General features: G+C 47.9%; 1 protein-coding gene across 3 annotated transcripts in view; it reads left to right on the top strand.

Moving 5' to 3' along the window:
* CD151 (CD151 molecule (Raph blood group)) overlaps positions 1-21,469 on the top strand; it is a 37,327-nt gene that overhangs the window by 3,912 nt on the left and 11,946 nt on the right. For all 3 annotated transcript variants that reach the window (XM_014957658.1, XM_014957659.1, XM_014957660.1), the window contains 3 exons: positions 12,615-12,735; positions 18,297-18,400; positions 19,588-19,779. In XM_014957658.1, coding sequence (XP_014813144.1) covers positions 18,317-18,400; positions 19,588-19,779 — 276 coding nt within the window. In that variant the 5' untranslated portion in view covers positions 12,615-12,735; positions 18,297-18,316. The remainder of the gene's footprint in view (positions 1-12,614; positions 12,736-18,296; positions 18,401-19,587; positions 19,780-21,469) is intronic.

Genomic DNA, 21,469 nt, shown 5'->3' with positions numbered 1-21,469 from the left:
TGGCTTTTCCAGTCTGAGCTGGAAAAGTGCTGTACAGCTCGGTAGGTGCATTTCAGGCAGTAATGAAATGAGCTTGATGTGGGACTGAAGGTGTGGCTGGCTCTTTAGAAGGATATAAGTATAAGTAGCTGCCATGACCCCAGCTGGGGTCTTCAGGAAGCCATTTATATTGATATTTGTGTGTTATGAAATACATTTGCACGTATTGCATGCATAGTTCTGATGCCAGTAGTGCTGGAAGCAGGATACTGGTTTAGCGGGATAAGGAAGGACATCAGGAATTATGTTCTGTGAGGTTAACAGAGTGGCCCTTGACAACTATTTAAATTCATTTGAGTGTTGACCCACAGCTGCTGTCGGCAGGGTAGAGCCAACCAAATGCAGTTTTCATTGTGCAGTGAGTTGCAGAGTGTGGACTGCCCGCATCCATGCAGGCTGCTGCTGAGTCGCTTCTTCTGCTTGCTGAGCGTGTGTGTGAGAGGTGAGAGCATCCCAGGGAGGGAGCGTGGAGGAGCTGGAATGCAGCACGGTCTCTGAAGAGAGGTGGAAATGAGACGTGTGGGAGGTGTGAGAAGGGACGTTGCTCAGACCCACGGGTTGATCCTGGCAGCAGTAATGAGGTATCCCAAGAAAAAACCGAGCCAGAGTAGGTGACATAAAACGTTTGGCATTGACCGTTGTTTCTTATCTACTGCTGGTACCAGATCTGAATGCAAAAGGAGCAAAGTTCACTTTTGCAACCAACGTGCTCTTCCCTTTCACAGGAAAGAAAACAAAGCAGTGGGGAGGTGGTTTTAAACAGAGCAGTGGGGAGCTGGGGCAGTGGGAAAGAGTTGTGAGGCTCTATCTCGGGGCCTGTGCTTCAGTAGCGTTTGTTCCAGTAGCTGCAAATTGGAAGGTGCATGCTCAGAAGAAGCTGTGGAGTTTGGCTGAAATCTGCAGCGTGTTTCCCCATGTGTCTTTGCCACCACAGGAGAGGGACAGGTTGGGAGGAACAAACACCACCTGGAGATGTCATGGGAGAAAGAACTGGCTGTGCTGTACAAATGGGTAAGGTGAAAGTATAGCTGATACCTCACCCTGGAACACTTCTGCCCCTATGGGGGAGAAGGAGACAGGAGAAGGACCAAGTGGATAATTACTATTTTGCACTCCTGATATTGCATGGCAGACTAAGAGGTGTGTTTTGGGGTCTGGGCCACATTCTGGTATGGCTGTCTCAGTCCATGTTTCTAACCATAGTTCTTGCTGGCTGAGTCCTTATGGTTTTTCCAGTCTGAGCTGGAAAAGTGCTGTACAGCTCGGTAGGTGCGTTTCAAGCAGTAGTGAAAGAAGAATGATACAGGACTGAAAGTGTAGATGCTCCATCCCTGGAAACATTGACGGTCAGGTTGGATGGGGCTTTGAGCAGCCTGCTGTAGTTGAAGATGTCCCTGCTCATTGGAGGGAGCTGGAGTAGATGGCCTTTAAAGGTCCCTTCCAACCCAAACCATTCAATGATATCAGAATGAATAGCTGCTAATGGGGGCAGGATACTGGTCCAGTGGGAGAAGGAGGGGCAGCCAGGAATTACGCTCTGTAGAGGCTAATGGAGGGTCCTTGGCAGCTCTTTCAATACAAGAGCATGACTTACCAGCATAGCTGGAGTACAGGCAACAGATTATTTGGCTCCTTCACTGATGTGATCCAGATAAAACTGGGACCAAGAATGGTTTGAGGTAGGAATTTCTGGGGGAGAAGTTTTGTGTGAAGTGGATCATGTTTTGAGCCTCACTGACCTGTTACCTGCCAGAGCAACAGCCACGATGCCTGCGTGGTTGTGTTTTCAGGGAGTGCTCTGATCCTCAGTGACCACCACGCTGCAACAATAAAGAAACTAAGAAGGAAGGATGGTGTTGATCAAATCTATACGCTAATAGAGCCAGCTGGCAGAGGCCAGCCGTGCTGGCATTTCTGGCATGCCAGCCAGTGAGTGGGACTTCTGGAGTGCCTGACGAGGCGGGCATGAGTCATGACTTATCAATATCAGCATTTCTTCCTACTTTTGGTGGAATTCAGAAGGGAGGAATTCATGTCCCGTGTCATGCCCCCGCATTGCCCTGGAAACAGAGGTGATTTGTGTTCCCCTTGGTGGTTGCTGTAATCTGCACGCAGAGCTCCCGGGGAGCGGTGGGGAGCTGCTGTGAGTCTCACGGTGGGGTACGGTGAGTGGAGGAGCCGGGCACACGCACACGTGTGTGGCAGGCACTGCCTCGGGGCAGCCAGCTCTGCAGCAAGAAGGGGTCTCGGGTGTGCGTGTGGGGTGCTGTGTGTAACTAACGTGTGCATGGGGAGGTGTTGGGGTTCATGCTTGTGGGCTCAGCTGTTGTATCGTAGAAGGGATGAGTCCAGTCCTTTGTGGAACTACAGCTTGCTGAGGAGTTGGGCTGCCAGCGAGCTGGAAGCTGGGGTTCCCCCCTTGCTGTGTGGAGTATCCCTCTTCCATCCTTGTGGGAGACTTGGGTTAGGAGAGAGGTCTGCCAGGGGTGAGGTGAGAGATTTGATGTGGTCTCCAATTTACCTTGTCCACTTGGAGGGGTTTTGGTGGGACAAATTTGCTGTTATTGGGAGGACCCCTTTCTGTATATGAGGATGAGGAGCTGTCAGGCTGGTTTCTGTGCCTTTGAGTCCCAGTTTGCTGGCTTTAGCTGCTTGTGAGTGGGGAAAGAGTACAAGTGTCCTGCTGAGCTTCTGTGCTGTGTGTGGGGAATGAGGCTGCTCTCAGCCTTGGAGATGGGCTCTGGAGACTGTAACAAAAGCCTGATCTGTCCATTGTGTGCTCCCCGGGGCTTACCTCTGCTGTGTGCAATGTGTCCTGAGTCAGGAAAAAAGGGAATTTAAACCATTGTGTTTTACACCAGGAGAAAATCCTGGTTGCTGAAAAGCCGTTTTCTCTCGGAGTTGGTCAGTCACTGGGGGAGCATGGATCCTGACTCACAGCTGTGCTGTAAGGAGCCTGGAGGGAGGGAGAAGCAGACACAGTTGCAGAGGAAAAACTCTGTTTTCACTGATGTCATGAGCTTTACTTTGCATGCATCTCCATGTGGAAGAAAACACCCTTTTAGAAAAAAGGAGTTTTATTGTTTGCTACTTCATCAGGATTTTTAATAAGTTTTTGTGAAAAAAGAGAGAGTGAAGCCGACTTAGATGAGAGCAATGAGAGTATCCAGATTAAATTATGGTAGTTATATCAGTGTAATTCTTATCAGCAGTATATGTACAGGTGTCTAAGCAGGAAGCTGTTTTCCGTGTGTATGAAGGGCATAACTGTTACAGATCAGCAATATCCTCCCAATTTTTGACAGAGATAACCATGTCTGGCCAGCCCAGGTCCCCTCTCTCTGCATCACTTTCAACAGATAGTCTTCTTTGTTATCCTGTGTCTGTGCATACAGTAGTGGTTATCAAGTCAGATGCTGTTGCTGTATGGCCGTGTACCACTGCAGTGAGGATTTTCTGAGTGGCAAGAAGGCAGTCTTGATGCCAGAGTGGTCAGTGCTAAAACACCCCTTCATCTGCGGTCAGTAGTGGGAATATTATTTTCTGTGCCAGAATTGCCCTGGTTACTTCCAGCATGAATTTTAGAGTTCTATCTAAATTCTTCAAAAGCAAGAAGTGACATTCGTTTTCTGGGTTCCTCTATCCCTTGATATCCTAGAGGGACCTCGTTTTCACAGTGGGGCTTTAGTGCTGACCAAGACTCACGTCACAGCGAAGCTAGTTACTTGGTTTCTTCAGAAACTTTTGGCTGTGTTGTTTCTGGTTTTTCTCTGGGTATTTTTTGCTTTTAATGGCTAAGGACTTTACTGAGCGTCTTAACCTACAAGTGGCCCATGCTGAGGGTTGCATTGCCCCTTCTGCTCGCTAATGGCATGGGGTGCATTGAGAAACAGATAATGAGTTTGTCTAAATGCCAGGTATTTGCCATGTTCCTGTCTCTTACATGCAGTGGAAAGTGCTCTGCTGCTTTCCGCTGAGCTCGAAGAAGTAGCCTGAACAGTCAGTATGTGCCAGTAACGTTTGGAGAGGCTCCCAAGGGAACAAAGTATGTGGTTTCTCCCATCTCTTGGAGTCTTCTTGAGCCTTCCTGGTACTTGAGGGTTAATCTGGGCTGTCCCAGGGTTGTAGAATGGACTACTTTTAGCCTTTAAAATTTTAACCTTTGAAATAGCAGGAGATGAGATGAGATGATGCGGTCCCTCTTGACTCGAAAATCAACCTCCAGGGTGGGAGGGTTGGGGAGCTGGGGGGGAAGGATTAAGTTTCAAACTCTTTATAGGCTTTCCTTTAATGAACCTTGTTCATATAGTGCTAGGGCAACCTGAGGGTGGGTTGATGGAGAAATCTGCAGGATTTCTTGGCTTCATTTGAAGTCCAGCCGGTTTGTGCTGGCATCTGTTCAAGGAACCCTTTTCCAGTTACTTATTCCTGCCAGCTCTAAATGGAGTGGATGATACACTGAGACAGACTTGCCAAAGTTTCTGTACTGATTATAGCTCTGTACCCTTCATGGAGAGCTGCCTTTTGCCCCTGTGTTTATTCGTACCAGCGGAGAGGATCTGAGGAAGCCCGGCTCTGGTGCCTCTGCGGGCAGGTCTGTATGCAGGCTGGTGGAGCCAGGCTCTTCATGGACAGCTTCCACGCTGGGGGATTTCTTTAGAGCTTGTTGGCGTGTGCTCTAGGGTCAGGGACATCTTTCTTTTTCTTTTCCCCTGCCCCCAGCCTTGGCGAAGGGCCAGCAAGTAATTGCCTTGAGGACAGCCCTTGCCTCCCAGTTACTTATTCACATGGGGGTGCCTCCCTGTCAAGTTTGCAGGCTGGTCTAAAAACAGCTGCGTAAATGGTTTTGGTGGAGTCATTAAAACCTGCTACAGAAGAGGGAGGCGGAAGGGGGAGGGATGTTTTATTTTTGGCTGGGGGCTGTTTAATTTCTACTGGAAGAATGGTCCTTTTCAAGGCAGGCTCAAGCAGCGTGGACTGAGCATTGTTTCCAGCACTGCTCCTATAGCAACAGGAGAGAGATGGCTCCTATGGACTGGACTTAGAGCTTTGGGAAATGAAATGTCATTTAATTTGCCCTTGACTGTGCTTGATATTTGATCTGACTCTAGTAAAAGTGTTTTTAGCTCTGGAGAGGAACATAACTCCTCAAAGCATTTTAATGATCACTACAAAACACCCCCAGAGACACGGACGTCGGGGATATATAAGGACTGATGGTCAGAAGAGACTTCTTGGCTATTCCTGGTGCTGCTGTTAGTGAAGTGGCTAATTCCAGATGCAGGAGTGTTCCTGCATGGGTTGGCTGTCCTGGGTAAGAAGGGAAGCTCCTGAAGATGTCACCAGTATCTCTCTAGCTGGTGGTCTCTTCTCTGTCGTCGTGCTGGGGTGCTGCAGGGTGCATTGCCCTATTCCTAGGACCACGGGTACCAGCTTTGTCGCTGAGCTAATCAGCAACATGGCTGAAGTGACAAGACTGTTAACCTTAGTTTCCACTGTCAAATCCCTTCTCAGCTGCTTTTAAAACACTGTCTTTGTGGAGTTGAAACTGAGGTGGGCTGCCTGGGAGAAACCTGTGGGCTGACTCCGGAGACTTCTGCTTTACTTGTTTACGCTGCAGAAAGCGTGAACAGGAACAGCCTACTCAAACCAAAACAAGTCTTGTACAAAAGCTAAAGCTGGTGCCAGCTTTTGGTGGACTTTGGTGGACTGTGTGCTATCTGCAGTCAGGTGTCTGAGACGCAGGCTGGGCACTGCTAACGAGTAGCTTGAAGACTTTGCAGTTCACAGCTTTGTGTTCAGCAATGGTCTTCCAGAGGGCAGAACAGCTCTGCAAATGGAGGATGGATGTTGAGAAGAAAGCAAATCCACCCCTTCTTTCTGCAGGGAGAGTCACTTGATCTCTCTGTGCTCCTATTGTATCATGCTACCTTTTTTTCTTTGTTGGGTTGCTTTGAAGGAGGCAAAGGGTCTTTCAGGCAGTGAAATTATAGAACATTGTGTCATTGAGAGACTAGAAATGCACCCTGTGGTGACACCGTCCTAAAAACTGCTGCACATATTTTTGACAGTGGGATTTAAAGTCACAGAACTCGTTTGTGAGCTCGGTGAGGTGAAGATGATCTCTTGCCATGGGATATGCACCTGAGAATGTGGGGAGATAGAAAATCTCTCAGCTTTTAGCTAGTCACTTTTTCACTGCAGAGATTTGTAGGGAATGAAACTGAAAGTATCTCTGCAATGAGACTGCAGCCAAATCTTGAGTGACTATGCGGTAGCTACAACACAGCACATGTTCTTAGGTTAGTCTTTGCCATGAATCCAAACCACAGTGTTAAAACCCAGCTATTTGTAGAGAGCGAACAAATGATTGTCATCACTGCATTATTTGGCGGTCGCTTTGAATTCACATACAGAATTGCCTGAATAGGCTTTGTAGGATTTTTAGTGCTTGTTGGCTTGGTCCTAGTACTGGCATGGCTACAGGGCAGGGAGGTTTTGTGAGCGCTCCCTGAAAACAGTGAGGACCCAGTGGCTTTGCTTCTGAGAGCTGAGCTGAAAATGAATGTAATGAATAGGACAGGATCAGCCAGAAAGCTGATTCTGCACAAACTGTTTTGTTTAGAAATGTGATTTAATGCTTCTGGTAAGTTCTTCAGTGCAGGCAAAGCCCTGCTTTCAAAAACAAACACACAAAACAAAACCCCCCACAAACCCCACAATGCCCGTGAACACAGTTGGGGAAAACAGAAATTCAAATACCAATAGCAGGCTGCAGTGAAGAGTTTGACTTGTCTGTTGGCTAACCCTGACCTGTCTGAACTATTGTTCCTCACCATGGCAAACCCTCATTGCTGTGAGCTCTCTGCAAACACACACCAGACACTGATTTCTGGCACTTCAAGTGAGAGAAAAGAGACAGTTATTGTTCCTCTCCTCATTTCAATGACTAGTGAAGTGGTTCCTGTGTATAAATAGCGTTAAGTGCTTTGGGATCCTTCAGGATAAAGGAGGCCTTATGAGATACAAGAGGATGTTGTTTGACACAGAAGGAGTTCCCGTTGGTGGCGCAGTGTGTGCTGGTCTTTGGCCTGCCTTCCAGCTCCCCGTGGGGACTGGGTGCTTGGAGGGGCAGTTTGCTTCCCTGTTTCTCCTTCTGGGAGCAGTGGGTGGGGGCTTTCTGCTCTCAGGATGTAGCTGGCTGCATATATTTTTGTTACGACCAGAAAGCCCTATGAAGGGTTTTTTGTTTGCTTTGTAGTGGAACGGTGTTAGAGCACAGACACATGCAGTCCTCGGCATGCTCGATCACTCTCTCTTTCTGTCACACTGTCATTTCCTTAATGGTTGTGAAATTAGTTTTATGCTAAGGTCCCTTTTATCCTCAAGGACCCCAAAGCCCAGGTTTGACTAACTCACAAAACATTTAATTTGCAGGTATATGTGTGGTGGTGAACATGTAAATCCTTGCTGAGTTTCAGATTTGTGCTCATTTTATTTATGCTTCAGTAAGTCCTTCCCATGGAAGTAAACAGTCTTGAAAAAATGAGCAGAAGGGCTAAGTGCACCTCCCCTGAGAAACAGCTCCTGCCTTGAAGAGCAGGCAGCTCCTCAGGTGTGTTAGGCACACAGTTCCTTGCTGGATACCTGCCTCTCATCAAAATTAGCAGGAGTTAAGGGTTTACAGCTCTTGAGGGGTCTATTCAAAACACAGCAACTAGAGCCAGAGTAGAAGAAAGGAGGGATTTGGCAAACGTCCCAAGGGGTGGCAGCAGGACTCTGATATGCCTGTGGAGATGATGCCTACTCCCAGAGGTGTTGAGGTGAGATCCTCCCAAACTCCCAGATGGGATCTTGCTTATCTTCTCAAATTCTTCAGAAAGGTGCTCTCCCAGTCGAGAGGTAAGGCCAAGCAGGGTCTGCCGAAGATGGCCAAGAGATCTTACTTCTTGTTGAACGTAGGTAGCTTTCTAAGTGTTCTCCACCTCTCCCAGTACCACTGTGCACATTCCTGGTAGGAGCAGGTGGTGTTGCTGGAAAACACTGCTTTGTATTCCTCACTGCTCAACAGCCCCTAAAAGGCTTGGGGAGGAAGGGTGGAGGAGATGCTTTTGTGCTAGGTACTGTACAGTCAAGGGAGATGACTCAGGACCACGTAATCAGTTTAGACAACAGGCAGAAGTAAAGGCTGTTTTCAAGCTGTGGTCTGGGGAGTCTCATTCAGCAGTGCCAAATGAGTTCAGCTTCCATGTGAAGGGTCAGGGAGGAGGGTTTTGGACCAAAATCTGTTCCCCGTGCCTGCCCTCCTTCCTTCACCCCCCAGATACAAATGACAGTTCCTGAGAAGGAGCATCTTTGCCTCACTAATTGTCTGGCTCGTGTTTTGCCTTCTCTCCAGCCTTAGAGGCGCAAGTACTTTGACTTTCTGGCATGTTCCAACACGCTGAGATGGAAAACAAAGCACTCAGCTTTGCATCTCGGATCGACTTTCTCTTCTGAAAGGGCAGGAGTGTGGGAACAGTGTGATGCAGATGGATAAATGGCAGGGCACAGGCAAGGGCTTCTTGAGGAGAGTTTGGGCCCAGCCTTGGGACTGAGGATGCTTCAGAGCTATTGCTTGCCAAATTTGCAGATGACCACACTATCTGTATCTTCCCTCCTCTCCCCATTTCCTCAGAAAACTCCCTTGTCTAATCTTTAATTAATGATTCCAGGACTTCATTTGGCCTGCCTCTCAATGTCTCCAGTGCTGGGATTTCCACTGTTTCTCTCAAGAGATGTTTTTGTGGTCTAGAGGCAACACAGTAATGTGAATCAACTAGTTTCTAGGTCTTACCAGAGCATTCCTTTTCACAGGGAATGGAAGCAGGGGTAATCCAAGCTGATTATAAATTAAGGTGTGTCACCCATACTATGCTAGGTAAAGGGCTGCAGGAACATCCCCTTAAAGATAATAGGAAATTAAAATGGTTATGAACTCTGTTAAATTTGATCCACTAATAAGAACTAACTTTTTTCTCTTCTCAGGTGCTTTGCAAACACTCCATTATGCCACCCAGGCAAATCAGGAAGTATTACTGCTTCCATATCCTGGTAGCAGTAGATAAGAGGTTAAGCCTTAGGCTGTGAAGTGAGTTAGTGTCAAGGTGTAGATCAAAGGATTCAGTATCTAAACAGGTTAGGGAGGAATAATTGCTGTTCTCTTCCCCTCTCCATACAGATTGCAGGGAGAATCAAACCTGCCTGCTGTGAGATGAGGGTGAGATGGCTGAAGATGTGGCACTACAAATGATTGCAAAAAGTTTGGGACCCTGTAGCTTAGAAAAGCAGGGGACAGGGGATGCTAGAGGCCATTTTCCAGTACAGCAGCCATATGCAACCTAGCTGCCTGACAGAAATGACAAGCCATGGGATGACATGCCAAGCTTAGAGCAATGGGGTGCTATCGAGGGCCCCTCAACCTGTTGCTCTGAGCCCTGCTGGGTACACTGGAGCACACTGGAGTCTTACAGAGAGGAGCCAGGGGCTCCTGAGGTTACAGGAGCCAACCGGGAAACGCCAGTGAAATACCTCAAAGGAATTAAGGTGTGTTCCTCTAAAAAGGTGACATGGCCAACAGCCCAGCTGAAGTGCCTCTACAACAATGCACACAGCATGGGTGACAAACCAGAGGAGTTGGAAACCACTGTGCTGCTAGAAACCACAACGTAGTTGCCATTACTGAAAGCTGGTGGGAGGAATCCCACGACTGGAGTGTTGCTATCGATGACTACAAGCTGGTCAGAAGGGACAGGTGAGGAAGGAGAGGTGGAGGGATTGCCCTCTATGTAAAGAAATTGATAGATTGTAAAGAGCTGACTCTGAAGAGCAGCCATGAGCAGGTTGAAAGCTTATGGATAAAAATTGGAGACCAAAGAAACAAAGGGAACCTTGTGGAAGGTGTCTACTACAGGCTGCCTGATCAAGGGGAGCCTATTGACAAAGCCTTCTTAGTACAGCTGCAGAAGGCACCACGCTTGCAGGTTCTCATCCTGCTGGGGACCTTCAACCGCCCCAACATCTGCTAGAGAAGCAGCATGGCAAGCTGTAGGCAATCCAGGAGATTTCTGGAGTGCATTAAGGATAGCTTCTTAAGCCAGCTCATAGACAGCCCTACCAGAGGGGATGTCATAGTGAACCTGTTGGTCACCAAAGCAAGTGAGCTAATTGGTGACATCAAGATTGCAGGGAGCCTGGGCCGCAGTGATCATGCCCTGGTGGAGTTCACAGTCCTGAGGGATATGGGTCAGATGAAGATTACAGTTGAGACACTGAATTTGAGGAAAGCAAAATTCCAGCTCTTCCGGGAGGTAGTCAATGGTACCCCTGGGAAACTGCCCTCAGGAACAAGGGAGTAGAACAGAGCTGGCAGATCTTTAAGGATGCTTTCCATAGAGCACAAGAGCTCTTGAGCCCCAACTGTAAGAAATCAGGAAAGGAAGGCAGGAAACCAACATGGCTGAATTGAGACCTGCAAAAAGGAAATGCAGAAGTGGAAGCAGGGACAGGTATCCTGGGAAAGAGTATAGGGACGCTGCCTGGTTGTGTAGGGGTGGGGTCAGGAAGGCCAAGATACAGCTGGAGCCTAACTTGGCAAGGGGCACAAAGAGTAATAAGAAGGGCTTCTACAGGTACGTCAGCCAGAAAAGGAAGGTCAAAGAAAGCGTACCCTCCCCCCTGCCCCAATAAGCAAGACTGGCAAACTGGGAACAATGAATGACGAGAAGGCTGAGGTACTCGACAACTTCAACTTTGCCTCAGTCTTCACTGGCAACCTCTCTTCCCATACCTCTTGAGTGGATGGGCCTCAAGGCAGGGACTGGGGGAGCAAAGTCCTTCCCACTGTAAAAGAAGATCAGATTTGTGACCACCTGAGGAACCTGAACATACAGAAGTGTTTGGGAGCTGACTAGATGCATCCCAGAGTCCTGAGGGAGTTGGCGGATGTAGTTGCCAAGACATTCCCCATGATCTTTGAAAAGTCGTGGAAGTCAGGTGAAGTCTGTAGTGAGTGGAAAAAGGGAAACATTGCACCCATTTTAAAAAAGGGTAGAAAGGAGGACCCTGGGAACTACCGACCTGTCAGCCTCACCTCTGGGCCTGGGAAGATCATGGAACACATCATCCTGGAAGCTATGTTAAGGCACATGGAGGACAGGGAGGTGATTTGAGACAGCCAGCATGGCTTCACCAAGGACAAGTCCTGCCTGACAAACCTAGTGGCCTTTTGTGATGCAGTGACTACATCGGTGGACAAGGAAGAGCTACAGATCTTCATCAATGATACTGGGCTACATCAAAAGAAGCGTGGCCACCAGGTCACGGGAGGTGATTCTGCCCCTCTGCTCTGCCTGGTGAGACCCCATCTGGAGTACTGTGTCCAGCTCTGGAGCCCTCAGCACAGGAAAGTCGTGGACTTGCTGGAGTGGGTCCAGAGGAGGGCCACAAAACTGATCAGAGGGCTGGAGCACCTCTGCTATGAGGACAGGCTGGGAGAGTTGGGGTTACTCAGCCTGGAGAAGAGACAGCTCTGGGGAGATCTTATTGCAGCCTTTCAGTACTTGAAGGGGGCTTGTAAGAAAGAAGAGAAGGGACTTCTTAGTAGGGTCTGTAGTGATAGGACAAGGAGTAATGGATGCCCTTGCTCATTGCAGGGGGTGGGGGTTGGACTAGATGACCTTTAAAGATCCCTTTCAATCCAAGCCATTCTGTGACTCGATGTCGAAAATGTAGTAAGGTTGCAGAGAAATAACTCCTTCAAGTTTGAAAGCACATTCCTTTGGCTTATCTGAGGGAGTTACTGTGCATTTGCACTGGGAGGCTTAAGCCTTGCGCTAGGAGGGCTGGCAGTGGCAGATGAATTCAGGGGAGCTGTTTCCAGCAGAGCCTGCCATAGTGCTTACAACCTGTGTCTTGATTATGCTTCGGTGGGGGTAGAGAAAACGGTGGGTTCCTAGTGTGCTTTTTCTCTGTGGGGCCCCGCTGTGGTTTGTGCTCTGTATCCTAGGGCTTGAGGCCTGGGAGCAGAGGATGGATGCATGCAATGAGTTCTGGTACTGTCTGCCCACCTTTTTCTTCTTCCCAGGTAGTTTCCATGGGTAGACTAGAAATGATGATCACTTGGAGGCTCTAATACCAGCTAGGGCTTCCCACTGCACAAGAAGGGTCTTCTTTCTGAGCTTTCTCATGGAGTTACTTCCAGGTTTTTTGCACCAGAATGAGCTGTCATTGCAGTGCGTACACAGCCTGGACAGAAAGGATAGCAGCATTTACAGGATGCAGCAGTGAATATAAACCTGTTCTGACAGCTTCCTACCATTGAAAGGTCTTCCCACTCCCCACTGCCGCAGTTTGTTCTCCCCTGTTAGCCTTGCACACCTTTCAGTTTAATCAAACGCATTCATAAGGTGTATTCTAAAATCTTGTGCTCTCTATTAAAAGGAGGACTTGATGGTGGAGGATATTATCAAATACTGTTTTCCAGAATAGTCTTTGAGATAGCTCATGAATCTCTGCATCTCTCTTTTCTTTTTCAGCTTTCTGCTTTCCTGAATCCAGCAGAGGACCAGAGCCAGCGAGAAGAGAGCGTGTGGAAGAAAGCACTTGAAGAGGACTGAACATTTGCACTGGTTCTGTGAGCTGCTTTGGTGGTGAAAGGTCAGTGTCAAGCCTGTTGACCCATGTTGGCTATTGATTTGGAGTGGATGATGGCACTTGGTAGTTGTGTAAATAAGAGCTCTTCACCTGCAAGCTTTAGGGTTCCTCTCCTGGGAGGGCTTCAGTTGATTACTTCTGGCTGCTTTCTGGGCTGGGAGAGATGTGCTGGCAAGTTGATGAGCAGCTGGAGGCCTTTTCTGAGGATGTTCAGTGGGGTCGGTAAAGCGGTGGGGCCTGTAATACTTTCATCTTCCACAGAGGGATCTTAGAGAGGTCAAGCTTTCAAAGGTTGGAGTTTAGCCTTCCTGGAGAATGAGGTCTGTCCTGCACCTGCATTGCACATACCGAGGGGAGGACAGCTGCGTTGTTTGCTAAGAGCTGCCTCAGGGCCAGGGTTATCTGTCCCAGCTCAGACAGACTATGGGATAGCCCAGCCTCGGCCTCCACACCAGCAACGTGCCCACTGGGAGTGCGAGGTGGCTGCATTGGCAAGGGGCTGCCAGTGTTGGACTTGCAGCCCTTTGGCAGCTGCACTTCCATAGCAGCTTAAGTGCAGCAGGATTTCCTGCAGCAAGTCTTTCTTGTGTTTGTTGGCAAAGATGTTAGAAGTTAGCTAACTTCTGGCACACAACTTATCTATGAAGTAGACGTCACTGATGCGTTGGGTACCATTTTTCTTCTTATCATTCAAAAATCAATACTTAAAAATAATGATGGTTTTAATGTCCTGGGAGCAATTTCGTTTGCTTTGGCATTGTTTCTTCCCTATCTGTCAGATGCTGCTTTAGGGCAGGTTGTACAGAAAAAGCCTGCAGGCCTGGATTTCTTTGCTGTTTAATTAAGTACTGTTACTGTGCAAGTTGAGGCAAATGTACCAAGCCCCGTCTGTAATGACTAAATGAATGTCTAGCCAGCAGGAGTGTGTGTGTGTGCATGCCACGTGCTTTCTGAGCTGGGATGTGGGTGCATGCCTGTATGTACTTCTGGGCCTGCAAATAAAAATACAGTGGTCTGATGTGGGATACCAGAGCAAGTCCTGCCATTGAGATTTTAGGTGGCTCAGTGCAACAAAACAGCTGTTGTGCAATGTTTGTGTTCCCAGGTGCTCCCAGGAGCCGAACTGCTCAACTTTTGTTGTGTTTCTGCTGTCCAATTCGTCTTAAGAGTTCAGTCTCAGTAGGATGAGAGCCCAAGAAAATCAGGCCGTGGAGTGGTTTCACTTCTGAACTGACCCCGGCCTTGCACCGTGTGTTCTTACCCAGCTGGGAGGTTGAGGCATGCAGTCAGACAGGGCAGGATGAGCTCACTCTCTTTTTCTTTTGTCTTTTTTTGAGATATTTGTATAGTTGGGTCATCCTTTCCTCCTTGCTCTTCGTGTAGGTGCTTTGCTATTACTCCATTCTCTTGTAGTTCGTTACTAGCATCTTGCAATCTTTGATGTGTTTGAGTCAGCTTGCCTCATAAATGGTTGCCAAAATTGCTTTACCAGACAGTCCTCTCGTTATAAGTATGGATTTTACTAACCCCAAAAAGAGGTTGTTCCAGGTCACTGGCCAAAGTAGCCTGTACTGGCAAAAGCACTTTTGAGGCAGTAAAATTGTATTGCTGTAGGGCTTTGCCAATACCCCAGTCACCTGGAGCCTGTCATGCCTCGCAGCTGGCATTCCTCTGTCAGCAGGGGTTCTCAGTGCAGACCCTTACAACATCATTGGGTTTAGATAAAGATGAGGGTCCTGCTCTGGGGAGAAAGAGCAGAGGCAAGGGACAGACTAAGGGACTTGCCCAAGGCCATGCAGAAAGTCTGTGTCAGAGCAGAGAATTGGATTCAAGCTGTTCAACTCCAGTTTCTTGAATTAATCTTCAAGCTGTTACCCCTCCCTATCATGTGCAGGTTCTGTTGCACTGAGTTTGTCCTTGTTTTTTTCCCCCCATCTTTGTGTATTTTGTTTTACTTAGAGCAATGTTTCTCCTTGTCACTTCCATTGCAGTGTGTGTGGGCATAGTAGGAACCTGTTGTCGATTTCTGGTGAATTACATAAGAATACATCTCTTCCTTGTGTGACTAAACTTCACAGCCTGTATCCCATGGTTGCTTGCTTAAATTTAACTTGCTGATGAAGCTTCTGTCTCTTGGACTGGACCGAGTGAACTTCACTATGGAAGTGCTTAACCACTTTTTTCAGTTAGCAAAGCGCTTCCTGTTACGAAGCTCACGTCTAATTGATATGTTTTTATGCATTTGTAAAACACCCCTGTGGGATAGCTCACCATTTGATGTCCACTGGAGAGTTCATTTGTAGTTATCAATGTGATTCAGAATAGACCTTTGCCTCGGTGTTTTAAAATAGAATATAATCGTGTGTTAACTAATGTTGCTTGTTCTTGTCTGATTTCAAGAGTGATTTGTGTCACTTCTGAGGGTCTGTTATAAAGATGACTGAAGCCAAGAGACCCTGGTCACATCAGTGAATTCAGGATGAGGCCCCCCATATTCATCCCGGTGGGGTAGTGCAGATCAACACCTCTGTGCTTTTTTTGGGCTGTGAGGCTCAGAGCCCAGAGTCACCCTTAGCCCACAAGGCAGATTGTGGCTCACCTCTCCACTGCCTGGGCTCTTTGGGAAAGGCATCTCACTGGCATCTCCTGCCCTCACTTGCTTTCCCTGAGGATCAGCGTGGCTCACTGAAGCCTGACCCAGTCTTCGCAGGCGACGGGAGGCTGCAGGCCACCCTGTGTGAGACAGAGCACAAACACGTGAGTTCCAAAAGGAGGGTGTGGAGAGAGCTGCCTTTCCCTGAATAGCTCTCTGGGTCAGGCGGCCAGTGCCATCAGCTCTGCTCCTGGCTAGGACAGATACATCAAACAGGAGACAGCCCTGATTGCTTTCTGATTCATGGCCTGCCATCCCTGCGTGAATCTCTGTGCTTTATAAACCTGCAGCTGTTCCCTGCCAGCTTTATGGAAACAGACAGATCTTCTCTTGCCAGTGGTGAAGCTGAGCTGCTGGGAAGACACGTACAGGGCGCGCAGTGGAGCAAGACGTGCAGTCTTGAGGGGAATTTCAGACTGTCTGTCATCTGAGTGCAAGTATGGTCTCAGCTACGTCTCTGCCCAGTCCTCACCGAGAGCAAATGCAGCTCAGTCTGGAATGATGGGCTCTTGGATCAGAAGGAGGGACAAGTCAGCATCCCTCACTAGGGCCCAGCACCTACTGTATGGTGATATATGGGAATACCTGTAGTGGCATTTTTTTCACAGGGAACATACTTTGAGGGGAAGGGGGAAAGGTTCCTGAAATCCTCTGGCCCAAGAGGAGAACTGGGTGAAGGAGCTGGCCCAAGGACAGTAAGGATTGTTACCGTCCCCTGGCTATCAGTCATATGAACCAGGGTCAGTCTCAGCAAACCTGTGGTGCATTTTCCTCTACATACGGTCTGATGTTAGCAGGGCTGGGCAAAAAGCCAGGCACAACCCTTAGAATCTGTTACTGGAGGGCATCTCTCAGGTCTGGGCTGTTTTGGGTTGTGCAGGTGTATGTGACTGTGGGAGTCTGCCTCACTGCTGCCTTTCCTGTTCTGTGGCTAAATTAAGCCTCTGGGAATTGTAAATCTGTCACCTTCCATGAACGTTGTTTTCACAGGGCGTTTTCTTGAGAATTTACAAGTCTGTTCAGCACATAGGGTGCCACCAGCATCCATTCCTCCCACTGCCCCAGGCCTTTTCGTGCTGCAATGTGGTAATTAATCTGAGCATTGCTGGAGGTTCTGATCTCTTCTGAAGATAAGATAACTTTGAAGAGTTATTCCCCTTGATATATGCCACTGTCTCAGAGCTGTTCCTTTTGCCAGTGAAACAGCTTTCTGCTGCCAACTGTTGTTGCCAGATGTTATTCTAGAGAAAAATGTTTTCTTGTGAAATGGTGACGGTAGGCAGGCACGGGTGGGATTGTTGGTGTGTTCTCAGCTTGCCTTCCCTGTTAGCCTTCATTTATTACTTTCTAAAACACAGGCCTGGCTGGGGTCTTCGAGCAGGCTGGTGTAAAGCAAAAAGAAAGAGTTCCCTGCAAATAAAACACAGTTATGCTGCAGAACGGGCAGGTGCTCTTCCCAGCCTCGGTTCATCTGGCTCTGAAGCCAGATGTTAGCAATGGAGCAGCAAAGACAATGCTGACTGACTGACCCAGCCTGAGAGCCACTTGATGTGCAGCCTGGCTCTGTGTACCAAGCTGGCTTTCTTTACTGTCAGGTGTTCTGCAGTGGGCTTGCCAGTGTAGATGAGTGTCTGTACTGCATGGTTGGGTTGCAGCCACAGTGGGTCCCAGAGGAAGCTTGCATCTCTTACGGGAAGAAGTTTTGTAATTTAAGTGAGCATGAACTCCGTGCCTCTGGAAAAAAGGAGAGGCTGTTTGTCTGTTTGCTTCCAGGGAAATTGCTGATTTAGGAGCTCTGATACGAGCACTGCCTTTGTCCTCTCCGCCTTGTCAGGGAATGGTGAGAATATTTTTTTTCAAGAGGTTCAGACCTTGTGGCATCAACAGGAGGCTGTGAAGAGGCATTGAAGTGACATGGAGCTGCACTTGCTGCAGACCTACGTGTGAGAAACCTGCTCAGGAGTGTAGCAGATCTGTAAGGCTGCACTGGGATTCACCCGCAATGAACTCCCAGTCGTTATGTATCTGCAGTGGCATTTTGTGCTGTCAGATCATCTGAAGCCAATGGTTATGTTTCTTCCTCTCAATAGCAGGGACAGCTGCCCTAGGAGACAGCTGGCCAGTGAGAAGGGCCATGAGAAATAGGCAGAGTGAAGAAGAGAATTTCTCCAACGTACTATTTGAGCTCCAAAACGATAGGGCATTTGAGTGGATAACAAGTATGTTCCCAGTTATAACTGCAAAGATTAAAAATACCCCAAACTTAGAGAGAGATCTATTTAAGGCAGTTGTAACTAATTCCAATGAGGAAAGAATATTCTTTGGAGACAGATTATTCCATAAATGTCAAAGACAGAGGTTTCTGTCACTGCTTTCAGAAGCAGCAGTTGCAGGCAGCAGTCAGGAGCCAGATACCAGGATTTTTCTGGATAACAGGTCTGAGATTTCAGTTCAGATAGGAAAAAGTGAGCATGAACTATACTGAAGTTTCCTCCCCATAACGTTTATCATAATTAATGGTTTTGGCTTGACCACTCGCACAACAGTAGGTCTGATCCCTCCACTGCAAGTATTGGTCTAAAGGAAAATGAGTCTTTGGAAGTGACAGCAGGATGGGGAGAGAGATGGGGATGAAGGCAGTACAGGAAGGCCACATGCTGGTACCATCTGCCACCCTCTCACACTGTGCAAGGTCTCGTGCTGTGTAGGTCACCCAAGTGGATACAAGAGCTCTTTATCTAAGCAAGCACTGTCTGGCCTCCCTGTAGTCACTTGAGTGGTTTGCTCACTAACTTACTTCAGCAAAAGGTCGGAAGTGTGAGGTCTTGCAGCAGGAGAGTTGAAATGCTGGCCTTTTGGGAAAAAGGGTGTGGTGACCAACTGACTCAAGCTTTTCTGATTGTTTTTTCAGGAACTTGCTAAGCCAGAAAGATGCGTGAGTATACGGAAAAGAAGGAAACATGTGGGACCATCTGTCTCAAGTACCTGCTCTTCATCTTCAACTTTTTTTTCTGGGTAAGAAGCTTCAGTGTGTTTCAGAGGCACTGAGATGGCACTGCAGTTTTGGTGTCGGGAGCACAGAAATCTTGGGCTTGATGGAGACTTTGGCAAAAAGCAGTGACATCAGTAGGACACAGGTTTCGTCCTGTGGGATGGAATCTCATCCCTTGGGCTTGCCTGCCCAGGCTGCAGAAGTTACAGTCTGACACTGTAGTCTCTGGCTGTTTCTAGGTCATGTTATTACGTATGGAAAATAACAGGAAGCCTGAAACCATGCTGTATCTCTGCCTTGTTTTTTCACCTGGATTGCTTTTTCATGGAGCCTGAGGACTCCACTGCCTTGCCATTCCTCCTCCTCAAAATGGCAGAGGCAGTCCCGGCAGTGGGGTGGGATAGCTAGAGCAAGGGTAACAAACACCTTCTTGCAGCTGGGTCCACAGCAGAGCTTCCTAGAGTCGTGCTTTCCACCAGAAAGTTACTGATCCCAAAGGATTGTTTTTTTCTTTGCTGCCTGGGACAGAACATTGGAGCACCCAGGTCAGACCTTTAAGGAAAGCTCTGTCTGAGCTTACTAGAAGCTGCATAAAAGCCTCCAGAAACACAAGGCTTGCAAAGAGGGAAGGGATTGGTAGGAGTCTGGTTGGTCTTCTCCACATTCATTTGCTGCAAGGGTTGGAGTTTAATCAGCTAGGCTGTTGAGCTCCTTGACTGCTTCCTCCCCAGAGGTGTAGTCTAGGAAGGAGGTATTGGGCATGGTTGTCATTTATTGGTAGTCCTTGCTCCAAACAGGGGAGAGCTTGCTGATGTAAAGCTGTTTTCTTCCCCTCTTCTGCTAGGTAGCATCCCAATACATTTCAAATTTTTTCGTATTTGCCCAGATAACAGTGTGGCTACATTTGGGAAAGCTTTGGTCCAAGTATGAACTGCTGTGCACAGGTAGATGCTCCTGAGATGCAGCCTGCTTGCATCTCAGGCTGCCTGGCGTGCAAAACTGGCCACCGTGAAGCCCAGCTTCTCCCAGTGCACTGGGGCCTGCTCCTGGGCCCAGTGAGACCTCTGGGAGTCCTTCCTTTAGCGTAGATCATCTTTGACTCACCTTGTGGAGCTGAGGCACATCCTGGTATCTCAGTCTGTTTGCTGTGAGAGGTGAGGAAGTTCATTTATCTGATGCCTCTTATTTGCTTGCTTCTCTCTCTACCCAGCTGGCTGGTGGGGCCGTAATGGCAGTGGGCGCCTGGACCCTCGCTGAGAAGAGTGACTACATCAGCCTGCTCTCCTCCAGCACGTATTCAGCAACTGCTTACATTCTGGTTGTGGCTGGGGTGGTTGTCATGGTCACTGGCATCCTTGGTTGCTGTGCCACCTTCAAAGAGCGTCGGAATTTGCTAAGAGTGGTAAGTTTTGCTTGCTTTTTTTTGTTTGGGGGAGGAATCACCCCATTTTATCTTGAACCACGCTGGGAGGGAAACACCTTGGTTATATTCTGCACCAACCTTATTTGTTTGTCCTAGAGCAAATACCACTAAGGCCTCCAGCTCCTCACAGCAGTGCTGTCCTTGTCTTAGAGGGCAGTTTCTGCTGCAGAGCATTTCCTTTCATCCACCCAAACAATGTGCTTACCACTGCATGGTTCAAAAGTGCAAAGTATAGTCTTAATACTGATACTTTGTGTCAGAATGTCTATTTGAAACTATTTATAACAAAATCTTGTGGCTTTTGTCTCCGTGTTCTTCCCTGCCCATTCCATATTCTCTTTTGGGAAGTGGAGAGAGGAAGATAAGAGAGACCTGTAACAAAATTGGCTTTTAATGACACTAGGTTCAAGCCAACCACTTGGTTGATGAAAATCAGAACATTTCCAAGGAATGTTTTCTATAGTTGCAAAAAATTATATTAGTTTTGTTTCCATAAAAAATGCCACACTGTCTTGGTAATCTGCTGCTTCTTTTACGCCATTCCTGGTGTTACTTCCTGAGTTCCCTGCTCACCCACCTACACTGAAGTTTTTGACCAGCCCTAAGGTTTCTATTCCACTTCCTCCCTCTCAAATCTGGCTTTCAGTCTGGAGTGTGGCAGCAGTCCCTTTTAGTACCTTGGCTACGCTGGTGAGTGCAGTGATTGAAATAACAATCAGTGGCTCTTCGGTTTACAGTTACAGAAAAGGATACTTGAGCAACTCTTCACCAGCTCCTTACTTTCAAAATCTTCATTCACCTGACTATGCCATTTCCCCTCCTTCCTTTGGATAGAAGAGCAGAAATGGGAGCGTGAGCATGTCTGATGCTTGTACCACTGCTTTGGAGGCCTAGTAATCCCTGTGAGAGGCAGAGTAGGGCCAGGAAGGGACAATAAAACACAGAGGACACAGTGCATGCATTGCTGGTGCTTGTTCATTAGGCTTCTGGTCTGTAGCAGTCCGTTTTTGTCTTGCTTCACTTACTTTCCATGCCAAAGAGATCTCCCTTTGTCCTTTTTGCCTTAGCCAGAAGCTATGGATTTATCCAGTGGAGTTTTCTTTGTTATTCTGCCACAGAAAACTAATAATTGTCTCTTGGGAACAAAAGGTCGCTCTACGTCCTTACACCACGTGTCCTTTCAGAGTGGCTGGTCATGACAAGCCTATTGTCTCTTCTTTCTTGTGCTCTGCTTTGGTTGTTGGTGAGTAATCTGCACAAGAGATAGGGCTGTGCTTGCCAGGGCTGGGTGAGCCTGGCTGGGGGCCTTTGCCAACTCTGAGCTCAGACAGTAATCCTGACAGCTTCACAGTCAGTGCCTCGGGGTCTGTGCCAGCCTGTCCCAGTTTCTCTGTACCAGAGGCCCATGCAGATATGGGAAGGAGTGCTGTAAGCGGCACTCTCCGCTCTCCCCAGTTCCTCCTTGGTGCTTTTAAAAATCAATTATTGACAGCTTTGGGTGCTCTTTGTAAATTGCATATCTGATTTTTAGTTTTATTTCTGTAAAAGAGAGCTGTGAATTTTTTTGCCGCCTTTCTACCTAACTGTGAGTTTTCTGGGCCCACTTCAAGGCTTTTCTTAGCATTCCTTGCTCATCGGTCACATCTGTGCTATTTGCCTTCCTCCTGAT

This window comes from Calidris pugnax, unplaced genomic scaffold, assembly GCF_001431845.1.
Source record: "Calidris pugnax isolate Ruff unplaced genomic scaffold, ASM143184v1 scaffold211, whole genome shotgun sequence".
Classification (NCBI taxonomy): domain Eukaryota; kingdom Metazoa; phylum Chordata; class Aves; order Charadriiformes; family Scolopacidae; genus Calidris; species Calidris pugnax.
Note: the sequence above shows the minus strand (reverse complement) of the source record. Positions and strands in the feature narration are given on the sequence as shown.